Source organism: Carassius carassius, chromosome 10, assembly GCF_963082965.1.
Source record: "Carassius carassius chromosome 10, fCarCar2.1, whole genome shotgun sequence".
Taxonomy (NCBI): Eukaryota; Metazoa; Chordata; class Actinopteri; order Cypriniformes; family Cyprinidae; genus Carassius; species Carassius carassius.
The window spans coordinates 19,741,074-19,753,536 of NC_081764.1; the positions used below are offsets into that span (position 1 = coordinate 19,741,074).

The window sequence follows — 12,463 nt, forward strand, 5'->3', positions numbered from 1 at the left end:
TCTCATGTTTTTTTTTTTTAAGGTTTGGTTAATTTGTCGTTTGTGTTTATTCACCTGCAAGAGCTTATTGTTATGTTTTTAGGACACACCAATAAGCTCTTGCAGGTGAATTAAGTAAAGCTCACACAAGCAGCTGTGGGTCCTTTAGTTAGGGAGTGAGGAGGAACCTCCAGTCAGTTACAGAAACAGCCTGTAGCAACGTTGAGCTTATGTGTGATCTTGCTTTATTTCCAGGTGAACAAAAGTGATAAAACATTTCCAAAACAGCAATATAAATGTATAATGTGTATGTGTATAAGGAGTGAAATATCTGCTTGTAGTTTTATCACAATTTTGAGAGTTAAATGAATTTTTTTTTTCAATTTGCCCTTTACCTGGTAGTAAAAGCACTGTAGCCCAATAAGATATGAGTTATTACTATTATTTCCAGTCAAGAAGTAAATAAATAATTTCAACCCATGCACGCCTGAAATTTCCTTTGTGTACAAGTGTGCAACACCTACCTTTCATCTTCCAGCTTGAGTTTGGGAGTACTTCGATTTTGTGGTTCAAAAACCTGAGATGAAACAGATAAAATTATCAACAATTTTCAACAGCTTCCATTATTGTTCCATTACCACGTACATCAATGCTGAATGGTTTCCTGTGTTACTGTATAATAGTTACTGCAAAATAATCAAAACAAACCATTTTCCACTAAATTATTGACCAGGACAAAGATTGTATGCGTAAAATCCAATGCACATCTAATAAATAAATACAAACATACATAACTATAAAAAAAATTTGAAATAACTGATGTACCAAAGTGTCAGCTCAATTGAATTCAGTCGTGCTCCTTGTTGTGATGACAATTTCAGAATCAGAGTCTGAGGTATCATCCACTGAAAAAAAATAAACCAAACAAACATTATCTATCGTCCAGCAGAGTATCAAAATATGTAAAAATATTGAATCATGAGATCCACTAACCTCTTTTATAGTATTTTTCTAGGCAAATGAAAAAAGTGATCCTGGAATATGCCTTTCCTATTTCCTTTTTATATTCTGCCAATTTGAATGGCCTTTCTGACCCAGGCACATGGACCACCTCTGAGCAGTCTGGATACAAACGGACGTAAGGTCCTTCGTGCATGTCCTTGTTAAATATTCTCATTTTCTGTACAGCTTGTTTCAGTAGTTCAGGTGCTGCTACCTCCAGGTCTGTAAATAACTGGAGTGTTTTTCCTCTTAGAGGTTTTAAATCGGTTCCATCAGTTTCATGTGGCACCATCAATCCTACATTTATCTAGTAAAATAACAAAGATATATAATTAATGTATACGTTGTACATAGGTAAAATAAAAATACACATAAACACAAATACATATAGAACATTGCAAAATTGTATAGGACAGTCAGTACAATTTACCTGGACGTGTTTTCTTTCTTTAGGCTTAAATCTTCCTTTTGGCCCATAGTTAAAAGACTGCCGTTCTTTTGACTTCGAGCTTCTGTACTCCATGAACTGTCTATATGATGGGCATGGTTGTTCTGCTGAAATTGTCAGAGTTCCGTTTCAAAACAGAAAATTATAAGCTGCTCAAAAAAATCATTATTAGCATTACTATAGCTAGCATTTTGCTACACTAAAAAAAAAATAACAAATAACAACTTACTTTGCTTAGCACTGTCCGGCTGTCGAGACGTCCCCGGTATTCCGTCTGGTCCGCGTCCTTTAGGAACTCCAAACACCGACCACACGCAAAGCAAAACCGCGTTAAGCTGCTCATGTGTTTGCCCCAAAACGGGCAAAACATCCCTCGGTCGCAGTCCATGCTCGATCACCATAAACTTTAAGCCATTTACTCAACACAAATTTACCGGGCTCACTAACAACAACAACACCTTTCACCGCGTCACTTCCGGTGTGTGGTACATTCCCTTTCCGTGAAGAATCTGTCATTGTAAATTTGTTTCGGGACTGGTAAAAGTGTTTTGCGTCTTTTAGATTTTTTTTCTAAAATGTAAATTTGTTTCGTCCTTGGTAAAAGTGTTTTCCCCATGTAATTGTGTTTTATGATTGGTAAAAATGTTTTCCAAAATGTAAATTTGTCTCGAGTTTTGTAAAAGTGTTTCACACTTTGTAATGTTGTTTTGCACTTCCTGGCCACGGTAGTCCCAGCTAGGTAACTGTCAATAAGCCTATTTTCAGACATTGCATGGTAACATTTCGCCTAATGCAACCATGGTAAGGCAGCAAAGTTCTATGATGATTACACCAGAATGAGAGTATAGTTCCTAGCCATATTGGCCCAGAAAATCGCAATTCCGTCAGTCTTAGTACACAATGTAAAAACAGAAGAGTCTTAAATAGGAAAAATATAGAAACTCTTTTGTCATTTTTGAGCGAAATGTTAATGATCTAATCTAATTCAATTATCTATGCTAAGTTAAGCTAAAAGTGCTAGTGATGGGAAGTTCGGATCATTTTACCGACTCGGAATTTTGAGTCTCGTTCAGCAAAATGAACAAATCTTTTTTCGAGTCATTTCGTTCATTTTAGCAAAATGTAATGAAAATGTTATGTGTTACTTCCCCAACACATCTAGTACTTACGCAAACGTTGATCACACTAAAAACAATACAAAACTAAAATGCTATAAGATACAGAAAAAAAATTCCTTCTTTACCTGGGTCTTCAGTCTGTGATTAGCTCACCTCACCTCTTATCTGACAAGAAGTCCTCGGGTTTAAGTCATTCCTTAATCACGTGACAGCCCCATACGCAAAACTAACGCAGTCTTGAGCCGGAAAGAGAATTGATTAGTTCATCTCATGAGTCTTTCGGGTCTCGGGTCGAGTTTGACTCGTTCCTTAATCACGTGACAGCCCTATACGCAAAACTAACGCAGTCTTGAGCCGGAAAGAGAATTGATTAGTTCATCTCATGAGTCTTTCGGGTCTCGGGTCGAGTTTGACTCGTTCCTTAATCACGTGACAGACCCATACGCTATTTCTGACATTTTCTGTCACTGTGTTTTTGTTACTGTTTGTTGAGGATCTGTGGTTTGTTATTATTTTATAAATAAATAAAACCCTGTTATAAATAAAATATTGATTAATTTGTATTTTTGACTGTCTATCGGTAAATAAACTCTAGGCTATATAATAATATAATAATTCAAGCTTACAATAAAAAGTATTTATACTAGTTTGTTCATTCTTACTCCAATTTTGAGTTTGCTAGTATAATAAGTGCTTTTCCTAGGCAGACTTGACATATTGGTGTAATATATGTATAAGAAGATTGCTCAAAAAAGGACATAATGACATATACATTAAAAGCAAATTAAATTTTTAATTTGAATTATTAATGTTAGTTTAAAACATTAAGGTTATGATAACTTCAGCTTTAACAGTTTTAACCCAGCTCAGAGTGAGGAGGATACTTCAGATCCTGGTGCTACTGCCAGTGCAGGGGCCATGTTTTGGGAAGACTTTGACGAGAGGGTAGCAAGCTTGAGGCCTTCTGCTACCTCTTCTAAGACCTCAGATGCTATAAAGGTGCAGGCCTACCTTGCAGAGCCACTCTTACCCCACACATCAGACCCTCTGGCCTGGTGGAGGAGATGTTCACCAGTATACAAAAGCCTTTCTGAAGTCACAAAGACAAGACTTTGCATTGTGACCACATCTGTGCCATCTGAAAGAATTTTTATAAAACTGGGCAGATTATCTCAGATAGAAGAAACAGACTTAGCCCATCCAAGGTCAGGGAGCTTGTTTTTTTTTTTTAATGCAAACATGCCTTAAAGCAAGTCCTAAAAATATAGCCACAGTGTGTTATTTATTTTAAAGCTTATTTATTTTTATTTATTTAGAAAAAGACTAGCTTGTTGTGCAATATTTTTGTTGTTGTTGTGATTTTAAAGGTAATTTGTTATTGTTATAAGGCTCCGTAGCTTTAGTATCTCTTAATTTTCATTTATTTTTATTTAAATGGTTTAAAATTATTTGGGGAATAGTTATCCTCTTTGATATAAAGTTTTTATTTTGGCACAAAAGTGTTATTTATTTTAAAATGTATTCATTTTAAATTATTATATAAAAAAAGCAAAGCTTGTTGTGCAATATTTAGTTTTTCTTTTTTTTCTTCTTTTTTTATATTGTACTTTTAAAGTTCATTTGTTAAGGTTATTAGACCCTGTGGCTTTATTATCTTTTAATTTTAATTTTATTTTTAATTATTTACTTTTTTATTATTTTGGAATAGTTGTCCTCTTTGTTACAAAGCGTTTCTGGCACAAAAATAAACAATAAACAACCATTCAAAAGTATGTACACAGTGTTTTTTTATGTTTATAAAGTGTCATATGTTACAAAAGTATGGTTTATACAGACAATCTGATTTAATAATTACTCTAGCTAATGTGGTCACATCACGGGACAAAAGAACGAACAACCCGAAGAACCGAAAGATGAACTAATCAATTCTCTCTCCGGCTCAATACTGCATTCTTTTACTGTCTATGGTTTTAGCGTATGGGGCTGTCACGTGATTAAGGAATGACTCGACCCGACCCGAAGACTCATGAGATGAACTAATCAATTCTCTTTCCGGCTCATATTGCATTGGTTTTAGCGTATGTGGCTGTCACGTGATTAAGGAACGAGTCAAAAACCCGATAGACCCGAACTATGAACTAATCAATTCTCTTTCCGGCTCATTTTGCATTGGTTTTAGCGTATGTGGCTGTCACGTGATTAAGGAACGAGTCAAAAACCCGATAGACCCGAACTATGAACTAATCAATTCTCTTTCCGACTCAAGACTGCATTGACTGACAGGTGAATCACTACTACTAGAACAGAACCTATAGAATAATGCGCAGGCGCGACTGAACGAATCACTCCCCGAGACGACTCGTTCTTCCCGAGTCACATTAAAGATTCGTTCAAAATGAACGAATCGTTCAAGAACGACACATCACTAAAAAGTGCTACCACCAGACCCGGAGATCGGCTAAATGGATTTGAAAATGGTAAAACTCAACTGTTTAAAATGTAAACTAAACTCTAGGGGAGTTGGATAATGATTTTCAAAAAAAGTGGAGCATTCCTTTAAGGGACTTTAAAAGCACTGTGACTGTTGCAGGCATTTTAGCAAACTCATTTATGTATCTGCGAAAATTGTTGTCTGGAATATCTGGCCCAACTTTAAAGAGATTGTGTTTTCTTCCAAGTAATAAAAATAAAAAGCTGGGTGGTGGGATTTTTTAATCCAGTGACGGAGTGGTTTGGACATGCTTGTGATCCCTTTTAGTTTTATTCTGGCCATGTTCACATATACAGATTTTATCATAAAACATATACTGGAAGTGTGTAAGATACTTAAAGGAACAGTTTAGATTTTATTCATTTGTTAAAGTTTATGACAGACTGCTATTAACTTTACTGTGAGAAAATTTATTTCAGCAAATATTTTGTCCAATAATTTATTCAGATACCATTCATTTAAGGAGGGCTAAATAAATGTAATCTCAAAAGTTTTAGCTCTGTCTTCCAATATGTATTAATTTTTTCCTTTTGAAGAACTGATTCCTTCAAAAGAAAGACTGGCAGTTGTATGGTTAAGTAACAACATCCATAATGCATGTTCTTGGGAGGGGCTTTTTTAGCGATAGCAGTTTGAAAGTGTGTTGATCTATATTTTGCCAGTGGTTATTTTAAGCCAAGATATAAAAATATTATGTAGAATTATCTAAAAAATAACTCAAAACACCTGCAAAGGTTTCCTGAGCCTTCAAAATGGTCTCTCAGTTTGGTTCACTAGGCTACACAACCATGGGGAAGACTACTGATCTGACAGCTGTCTAGAAGACAGTCATTAACACCCTTAATGTTAACAGAAAGTTGAGTGGAAGGAAAAAGTGTTGAAGAAAAAGATGCACAACCAACCAAGAGAACCACAGCCTTATGAGGAAATACCTGGAATTCTTGAATCGATTTTGCTTGACATTCCTCAGAGGAATGTCAAGCAAAATCGATTCAAGAATTTGAGTGCACTTCACAAGGAATGGACTGAGGCTGGGGTCAAGTCATATAAAAGTGTCAAGCAATTTGGCTACAGTTGTCGTATTCCTCTTGTTAAGCCACAGACAACATCAGAGGCATCTTACCTGGGCTAAGGTGAAAAAGAAGTGGACTGTTGGCCAGTGGTCCAAAGTCCTCTTTTCAGATGAGAGCAAGTTATGTATTTTATTTAGAATCCAAGGTTCTAGAATCTGGAGGAAGGGTGGAGAAGCTCTAAGCCCAAGTTGCTTAAAGTCCAGGGTCAAGGGGCACAATTTCATCTGTTGGTGTTGGTCCATTTTGTTGTTTTGAAAACCAAAGTCACTGCACCCATTTACTAATACATTTTTGAGCACTTCCTTCTGCTGACCAGCTTTTTGAAGATGCTAATTTATTTTCCAGCAGGATTTAGCAGCTGCCCAAACTGCCAAAAGCACCACAAGTTGTGAACTTGGATGGGTTAAATGCAGAGCACCATTTCCGAGTACGGGTTACCCCACGGATAACACGTCATTCACTTCTTCGTATGAAGCTTGCGTCCGAAGCATGGCAGGGAGCTAGAGGATTCAGTGTCGGTGTCAGATGAATACACATTAAGTTCTGCATCAGTGCCAATCATATACACATTTAAACACACAATCATAATCATGAAAATCATCATTGGTCAAATGCAAACAATACACCTTCCAAATAATACAATTACAATTTCAAAGCATCCCTATTCATCTCTGTCCCAGTAAATGGACTAACCAATAATTAACCTAGGAGATCAGGATGTTCACGTCATCAAAACTCTCTCCTCCCAAACACAGGACCAGATAGGCAAGTTATACTATGAAATTTATTAAACAATAAACATATGCACCATAAAAAAATGAAAACTCAAAAGTCTCTGTTCAATTCTTGTACTCGCCTACAAAATACAATTTGAACTTTAGACATGACATTGTCTCTATACACATCAAATCATAATCATAACATACCATAATCAATATAAACAATAACATCTGCCACCATGTGTCGGAAAGCCAGTGCCACCAGAGATCGGATGAGCTGGTTGGCTTACAGCTAACCTGAGTTGTAACATATTGTTGCCGTAAGGCCAGGTAAGAGATTGAATGAGTGGAGTACAACGTAGGCAATCTTTAAAGTCCAAGTGATATATTTACTGACAGCTGTCCCATCACACGTGCTCTCACCAAGTTTCAAAATAAACAAAAATAGTCCAACAAAATACTCAAATTAACTTCACATAACATAGAAATAAAACACGCTGTTTGCTCAGCAAAACAAGGTTTCAGACCTGGCCACGACAATTAAGACTTACTTGAGACATACACATTCCCTGCATTGAGCTTCACATGCTACAGCCCTTGGCCATCCATGGCCTCCCTCCCTTCAGTAAACACAGAGCGATCACTTGCATTCGATCTTCCCGCCAAACACTAGCGGATCATACCAACTGTCGGGGTAAATTAACACCCATTACAAATAATACACGTACCCCTGGTTTCACAGACAGGGCTTAAGACTAGTCCTAGACTAAAATGTAAGTCTGAGCTGTTTCCACTGAAATAAACTTGCACTGACTGATCTAAAAAATATATCAGTGCCTTTTTAGTTTTAAGTGAAAGTGAAAGTGAAGTGACATTCGGCCAAGTATGGTGACCCATACTCAGAATTTGTGCTCTGCATTTAACCCATCCGAAGTGCACACACACAGAGCAGTGAACACACACACACACTGTGAGCACACACCCGGAGCAGTGGGCAGCCATTTATGCTGCGGCGCCCGGGGAGCAGTTGGGGGTTCAGTGCCTTGCTCAAGGGCACCTAAGTCGTGGTATTGAAGGTGGAGAGAGAACTGTACATGCACTCCCCCCACCCACAATTCCTGCCGGCCCCGGACTCGAACTCACAACCTTTCGATTGGGAGTCCGACTCTCTAACCATTAGGCCACGACTTCCCCACTAAAAAAAATGGAGCAGTGGGCAGCCATTTATGCTGCGGCGCCCGGGGAGCAGTTGGGGGTTCGATGCCTTGCTCAAGGGCACCTCAGTCGTGGTATTGAAGGTGGAGAGAGAACTGTACATGCACTCCCCCCACCCACAAATCCTGCCGGCCCGGGACTCGAACTCACAACCTTTTGATTGGGAGTCCGACTCTCTAACCATTAGGCCACAACTTCCCCACATCGGCACATGCACATCGGTAATGTTTTTTTCTAAGCATGTTTATAAAAAAATACTTAAATGTCCTAATTGATCTATGGTCTAATCCTGGCTTAGTCTAAGCCCTGTCTGTGAAACCGGGCCATTAAGTTCTGCATCTGTGCCAATCAAATAGACACACAATCATTATCATGAATATCACCATTGATCAAATGCAAACAATACACCTAAATAATATCATTACCATTTCAAAGCATCCATATTCATCTCTGTCCCAGTAAATGGACTAACCACTAATTAACCTAGCAGATCAGGGGGGTATTCCAGAAAGCAGGGTTAACTTACCGTGAACTAAAACCTGAACTCTCGGTTGATTAACCCCAAACCTTGCTTACTCGAGGTATGTGGTTCCAAAAACTCGTCTGGAAGTAAGTTAATTCAACTCAGAGTATGTTCCTGGTTAAGACTCAAGACATTCTCAACAGAGCGACGAATCACTATAGAAACGGACGCTAAGAAAAAGCGTGCCATGCGGTTTCTTTCTTCTTCTTTTGTTAATTAGTTGTTTACATGCTTAGAGCATATCGCCACCTAATTGATGGCTGTGCAATCATTTTTATTTTTTTCCATTTAATCTTTAATACTTGAGAATGTGAATTATATTATTTGTTTTATGCTAATTATACATTAAGTCATATCAGATATGTATTTTGATTTAGAATTTAGACATTATAGAAAAATGCCACTCCATGCAGTGAGATATAACATATAATAAATAAAATATTTAAATATATATAAGTTAAACATTACCCTGTCATAGTGTTTTATAATTTATACATACCTCTTCATACATAATTTACAGATAACTCTTATATATGCCAATAAAAGAAATAATCATATTAGAATAATATATTACCTTATTTATTACTTATATTAGCGCTTCCTCATTAACATACATACATACATATATATATATATATATATATATATATATATATATATATATATATATAATAGGCTATATTACATATTCTAATATTATATAATGTTGTGCGGTATCTGTCACACCCACTGAAGGCTCGCTGAAGTGAACTAATCCTGGAACATAACCTGCTCTGGAGCAGGTTATGTTCAGAGAGTGAGTTGCTATGACAACTAACATATCCTTAAAGTTACCTCCGTTTTTGGACCCGAAAGTTGAGGTTATCCATTTACTTACTCTTAAACATACCCGGGTATGTCACATAACCTGCTTTCTGGAATACCCCCCTGATGTTCAAATGATGATAACCTACATGTTCATCATCACAATACGAGTTTCACTTTTCTGTCAGCAGTTGTTGTTCAGATAATTATACCTTAAAGCAGAAATAATAAAGAATAACATCATTGCTGCTTTTGTTACGCTTATTAACAAACACACAACTTTTGGGCATTAAAGCCTTTGGCCACTAGTTCATCCATCATGTCTTAAATAAAAGAACCAGGGGAACTCTGGTGATTCAGTGACCTTCAACACTCCAACAGTGATGCTGGAACAGACACCAAACATGCATGACATCTGTCTGAATGCAGTATATATATATATATATATATATATATATATATATATATATATATATATATATATATATATATATATATATATATATATATATTATTGAAATTGTGTAAAATACATTTTTATAGATATTTATCCTCACATATCATTCGCTGTTGCCAAGTGTGACGATGTCATAAGTCATCTTCAGTGTTGGGGGTAATGCATTACAAGTAACGTGAGTTACGTAATCAGATTACTTTTTTTCAAGTAACTAGTAAAGTAACGCATTACTTTTTAATTTACAAAAAAAGTCTGAGTAACTTTTTCAAAAAAGTAACGCCAGTTACTTTGTATTCCCATTTTTTGACTGACAAGCCTCCTGTTCTCATATTGGGAGAAATCGGAAGTATGGAGGCGTTGTGTGCGCTGTGTGAACATGATGTTACTGTAGTTCTAGACTAAATGTGAATGTGCATTAATTCATCCCACTCACAAAAAAACAAAACAAAACAGATTTAGTATTCATCAAAATTAATCAAAACAGTGAAATGCAAACTCAGAATATGACGCAAACCTGCAATAACTAAATATATTAAATAACACAAATGTATCTATTCCCATTTTATTAACGGTGTCTTTGCTGCTGACCTTTAATGATCCAGTTCAACCATACTAATAATTAAAAAATGACTTTAGATAAACTAACAATTGTGCTTCATTGTTTTTTTTTATTGCTGAAGAGTGTTGACCCTTCTTCTGTGTTCTACTGTACAGAGGTGAATTTACTTTTCCTTCAGCCTGAGGTTTATTCATTACACTTAATTGGTGTGAAAGGGCTTTTACATTTGCTATAAATAAAACTTCTTATATTAAAACCAATCAAGCCCTGCTCATATTTAAAAAGTAACGTGAAAGTAACGCAAAAGTAATGTAACACATTACTTTCCATAAAAAGTAACTAAGTAACGTATTTAGTTACTTTTTTAGGGAGTAACGCAATATTGTAAGGCATTACTTTTAAAAGTAACTTTCCCCAACACTGGTCATCTTTAGTCTTTGGGCTATGCCCTGTGTTTTTGTTTGGTTTATATTCATTTGGTTTACATTATTGATATGAATGTTTGTTTTTGGCTCTATTTTTCTGGTCTAAGGTGCACATTAGGTCAAGAAAGAGATGCCAAAACGGTTATTTTTGTAGTTATTTATTCAAAGTTTCAGTTTTATTTCCTTACCTTTTTTCCTCTGGGCACATGACTGCAGCATGGTTTGGGGATGAGGGTTTAAGAGGAAGTGCGGCCTTCCTGTTTCCTATTTTATACCATCAAATGGAATTCTGGGTAATGTAGGTATAGTCTACTGTCAGAGCAGGGGGGTCATCGTTTATTGTTTATTTTGAATGTGTGTGTATATGTAAATGTATTGTTCAGTTTTTAAATGTATTTTTGTAATGTTGATCTTATGTTGTTTTGAACTTTATCTTCAATTGAGTTTATGTGGCTGTTTATGTTTATGTGTGTGTATATGATTTCCCTTTTTGTGGGTTTCCCTATAATTTGGGATGGTTTGACCCTTGAGTTTAAAAAGGGCATACTTGGCCTCTCAGGGTTTAGTGTTGGTTGGGGCCTCCATGAGGAGGGTCAACTTTAATGTCTCCAGTGTCTGATGTGAGTCAAACTTTTTTTTGACTGCAAGCAAGCGTCTCCCTGCCTTTGTTCTGGTCATGTCCCCACACCAAGTCAAAAAAGTTAATAACAGAACAAAGACAATCTGTATTTATTTATCTTTATTTTTGTATTATTATCTGCAAGTGCATGGGAGATTATGAAAATTAAATTTGTGTTCTACTACCATCCAGTTTCCAGTTTGAATATCTCAAATCTGTCTTTAGCTTAAGGTGTGAATTGATGAGGAAAAGAAACCCAAATTGGTTTTCAAACATCTTTAGCTTGATATCTCAACAATTTTATTGTAAATGTTTTTTCATATTTAATATGTAATTTTTGTTTTGTAAAAGCATTATTATATTGTGTATATTGTATAATTACATATTAATCATAGTAATTGAGTATATTGTGACTTATTTCTATTTCAGCTGTCATCCAATAGTTTGATTACGTTTACAATCACTGATATCTAACAAAGTGTATCAACTGACACACTGCTGCTGTCTTTGGCCAGAGCACTGAATTTGGCTGTTCCACCCTACTGGAAAATCATTGTAACATAAAATGATGTTTCATAACTCTTCTGGACTTTTAAATGAACCCCGATTACATGAATTTTTTACCATCTGCAGAATGTTTACTGTGGGTTTGAGCAACATGCCTCATAGTCTGAATGCCCTCAGTCTTCCATTACTTTGCTAACATTATAAAATATAATTGTTAGGTTAGTTCAACTGAATGCTTTTTTGTATTATTTATATTTCAATCCTCTAATCTTTCTCTAGAATTTGATGGCTAGATCTACATGTGTTAACTAAAGGAGATAAATCTAGGAATTTAAATTTAAAATTCCAAGCTGAAGGATTTTAATTTGTCCTTTTTCTACAGCACTGAAACGCTCATTTGAAGTGGAAGATGTGGACTCCTCCTCAAACTCTTCATTACCTCACACACGACAAGCACCATCCAATGTCCAGCTTTTGGCAATGTCCCGGACCAGCAGACGGTATTATGAGCTGGGCTCCAATGG

The 12,463-nt window shown here is 36.1% G+C and overlaps 1 protein-coding gene across 2 annotated transcripts; it reads right to left on the minus strand.

The window, feature by feature from the left end:
- Nucleotides 1-500: 500 nt before the first annotated feature.
- On the minus strand, nt 501-2,153 carry LOC132151318 (uncharacterized). 2 transcript variants are annotated; one of them, XM_059559425.1, is made up of 5 exons: nt 1,659-2,153; nt 1,412-1,533; nt 973-1,288; nt 805-884; nt 501-556 (listed from the first exon to the last, which is right to left on the minus strand). In XM_059559425.1, exons 1-4 carry the CDS (start codon nt 1,828-1,830, stop codon nt 817-819), a joined length of 678 nt encoding a protein of 225 aa, XP_059415408.1. In that variant the 5' UTR covers nt 1,831-2,153; the 3' UTR covers nt 501-556; nt 805-816. The 2 variants fall into 2 exon arrangements, with proteins under 2 accessions (XP_059415408.1, XP_059415407.1); XM_059559424.1 differs by having other exon boundaries at nt 1,412-1,536.
- Between the last annotated feature and the right edge of the window lie 10,310 nt (nt 2,154-12,463).

Bases quoted from the DNA above. Each gene is read 5' to 3' on its own strand.
- LOC132151318 (XM_059559424.1), bottom strand. From the start codon at position 1,830: ATGGTGATCGAGCATGGACTGCGACCGAGGGATGTTTTGCCCGTTTTG. The intron at 1,537-1,658 runs GTAAGTTGTTAT...TGACAATTTCAG, and splicing joins GCCGGACAGTGCTAAGCAAA to CAGAACAACCATGCCCATCA. The intron at 1,289-1,411 runs GTAAATTGTACT...TTATTTTACTAG, and splicing joins AAGAAAGAAAACACGTCCAG to ATAAATGTAGGATTGATGGT.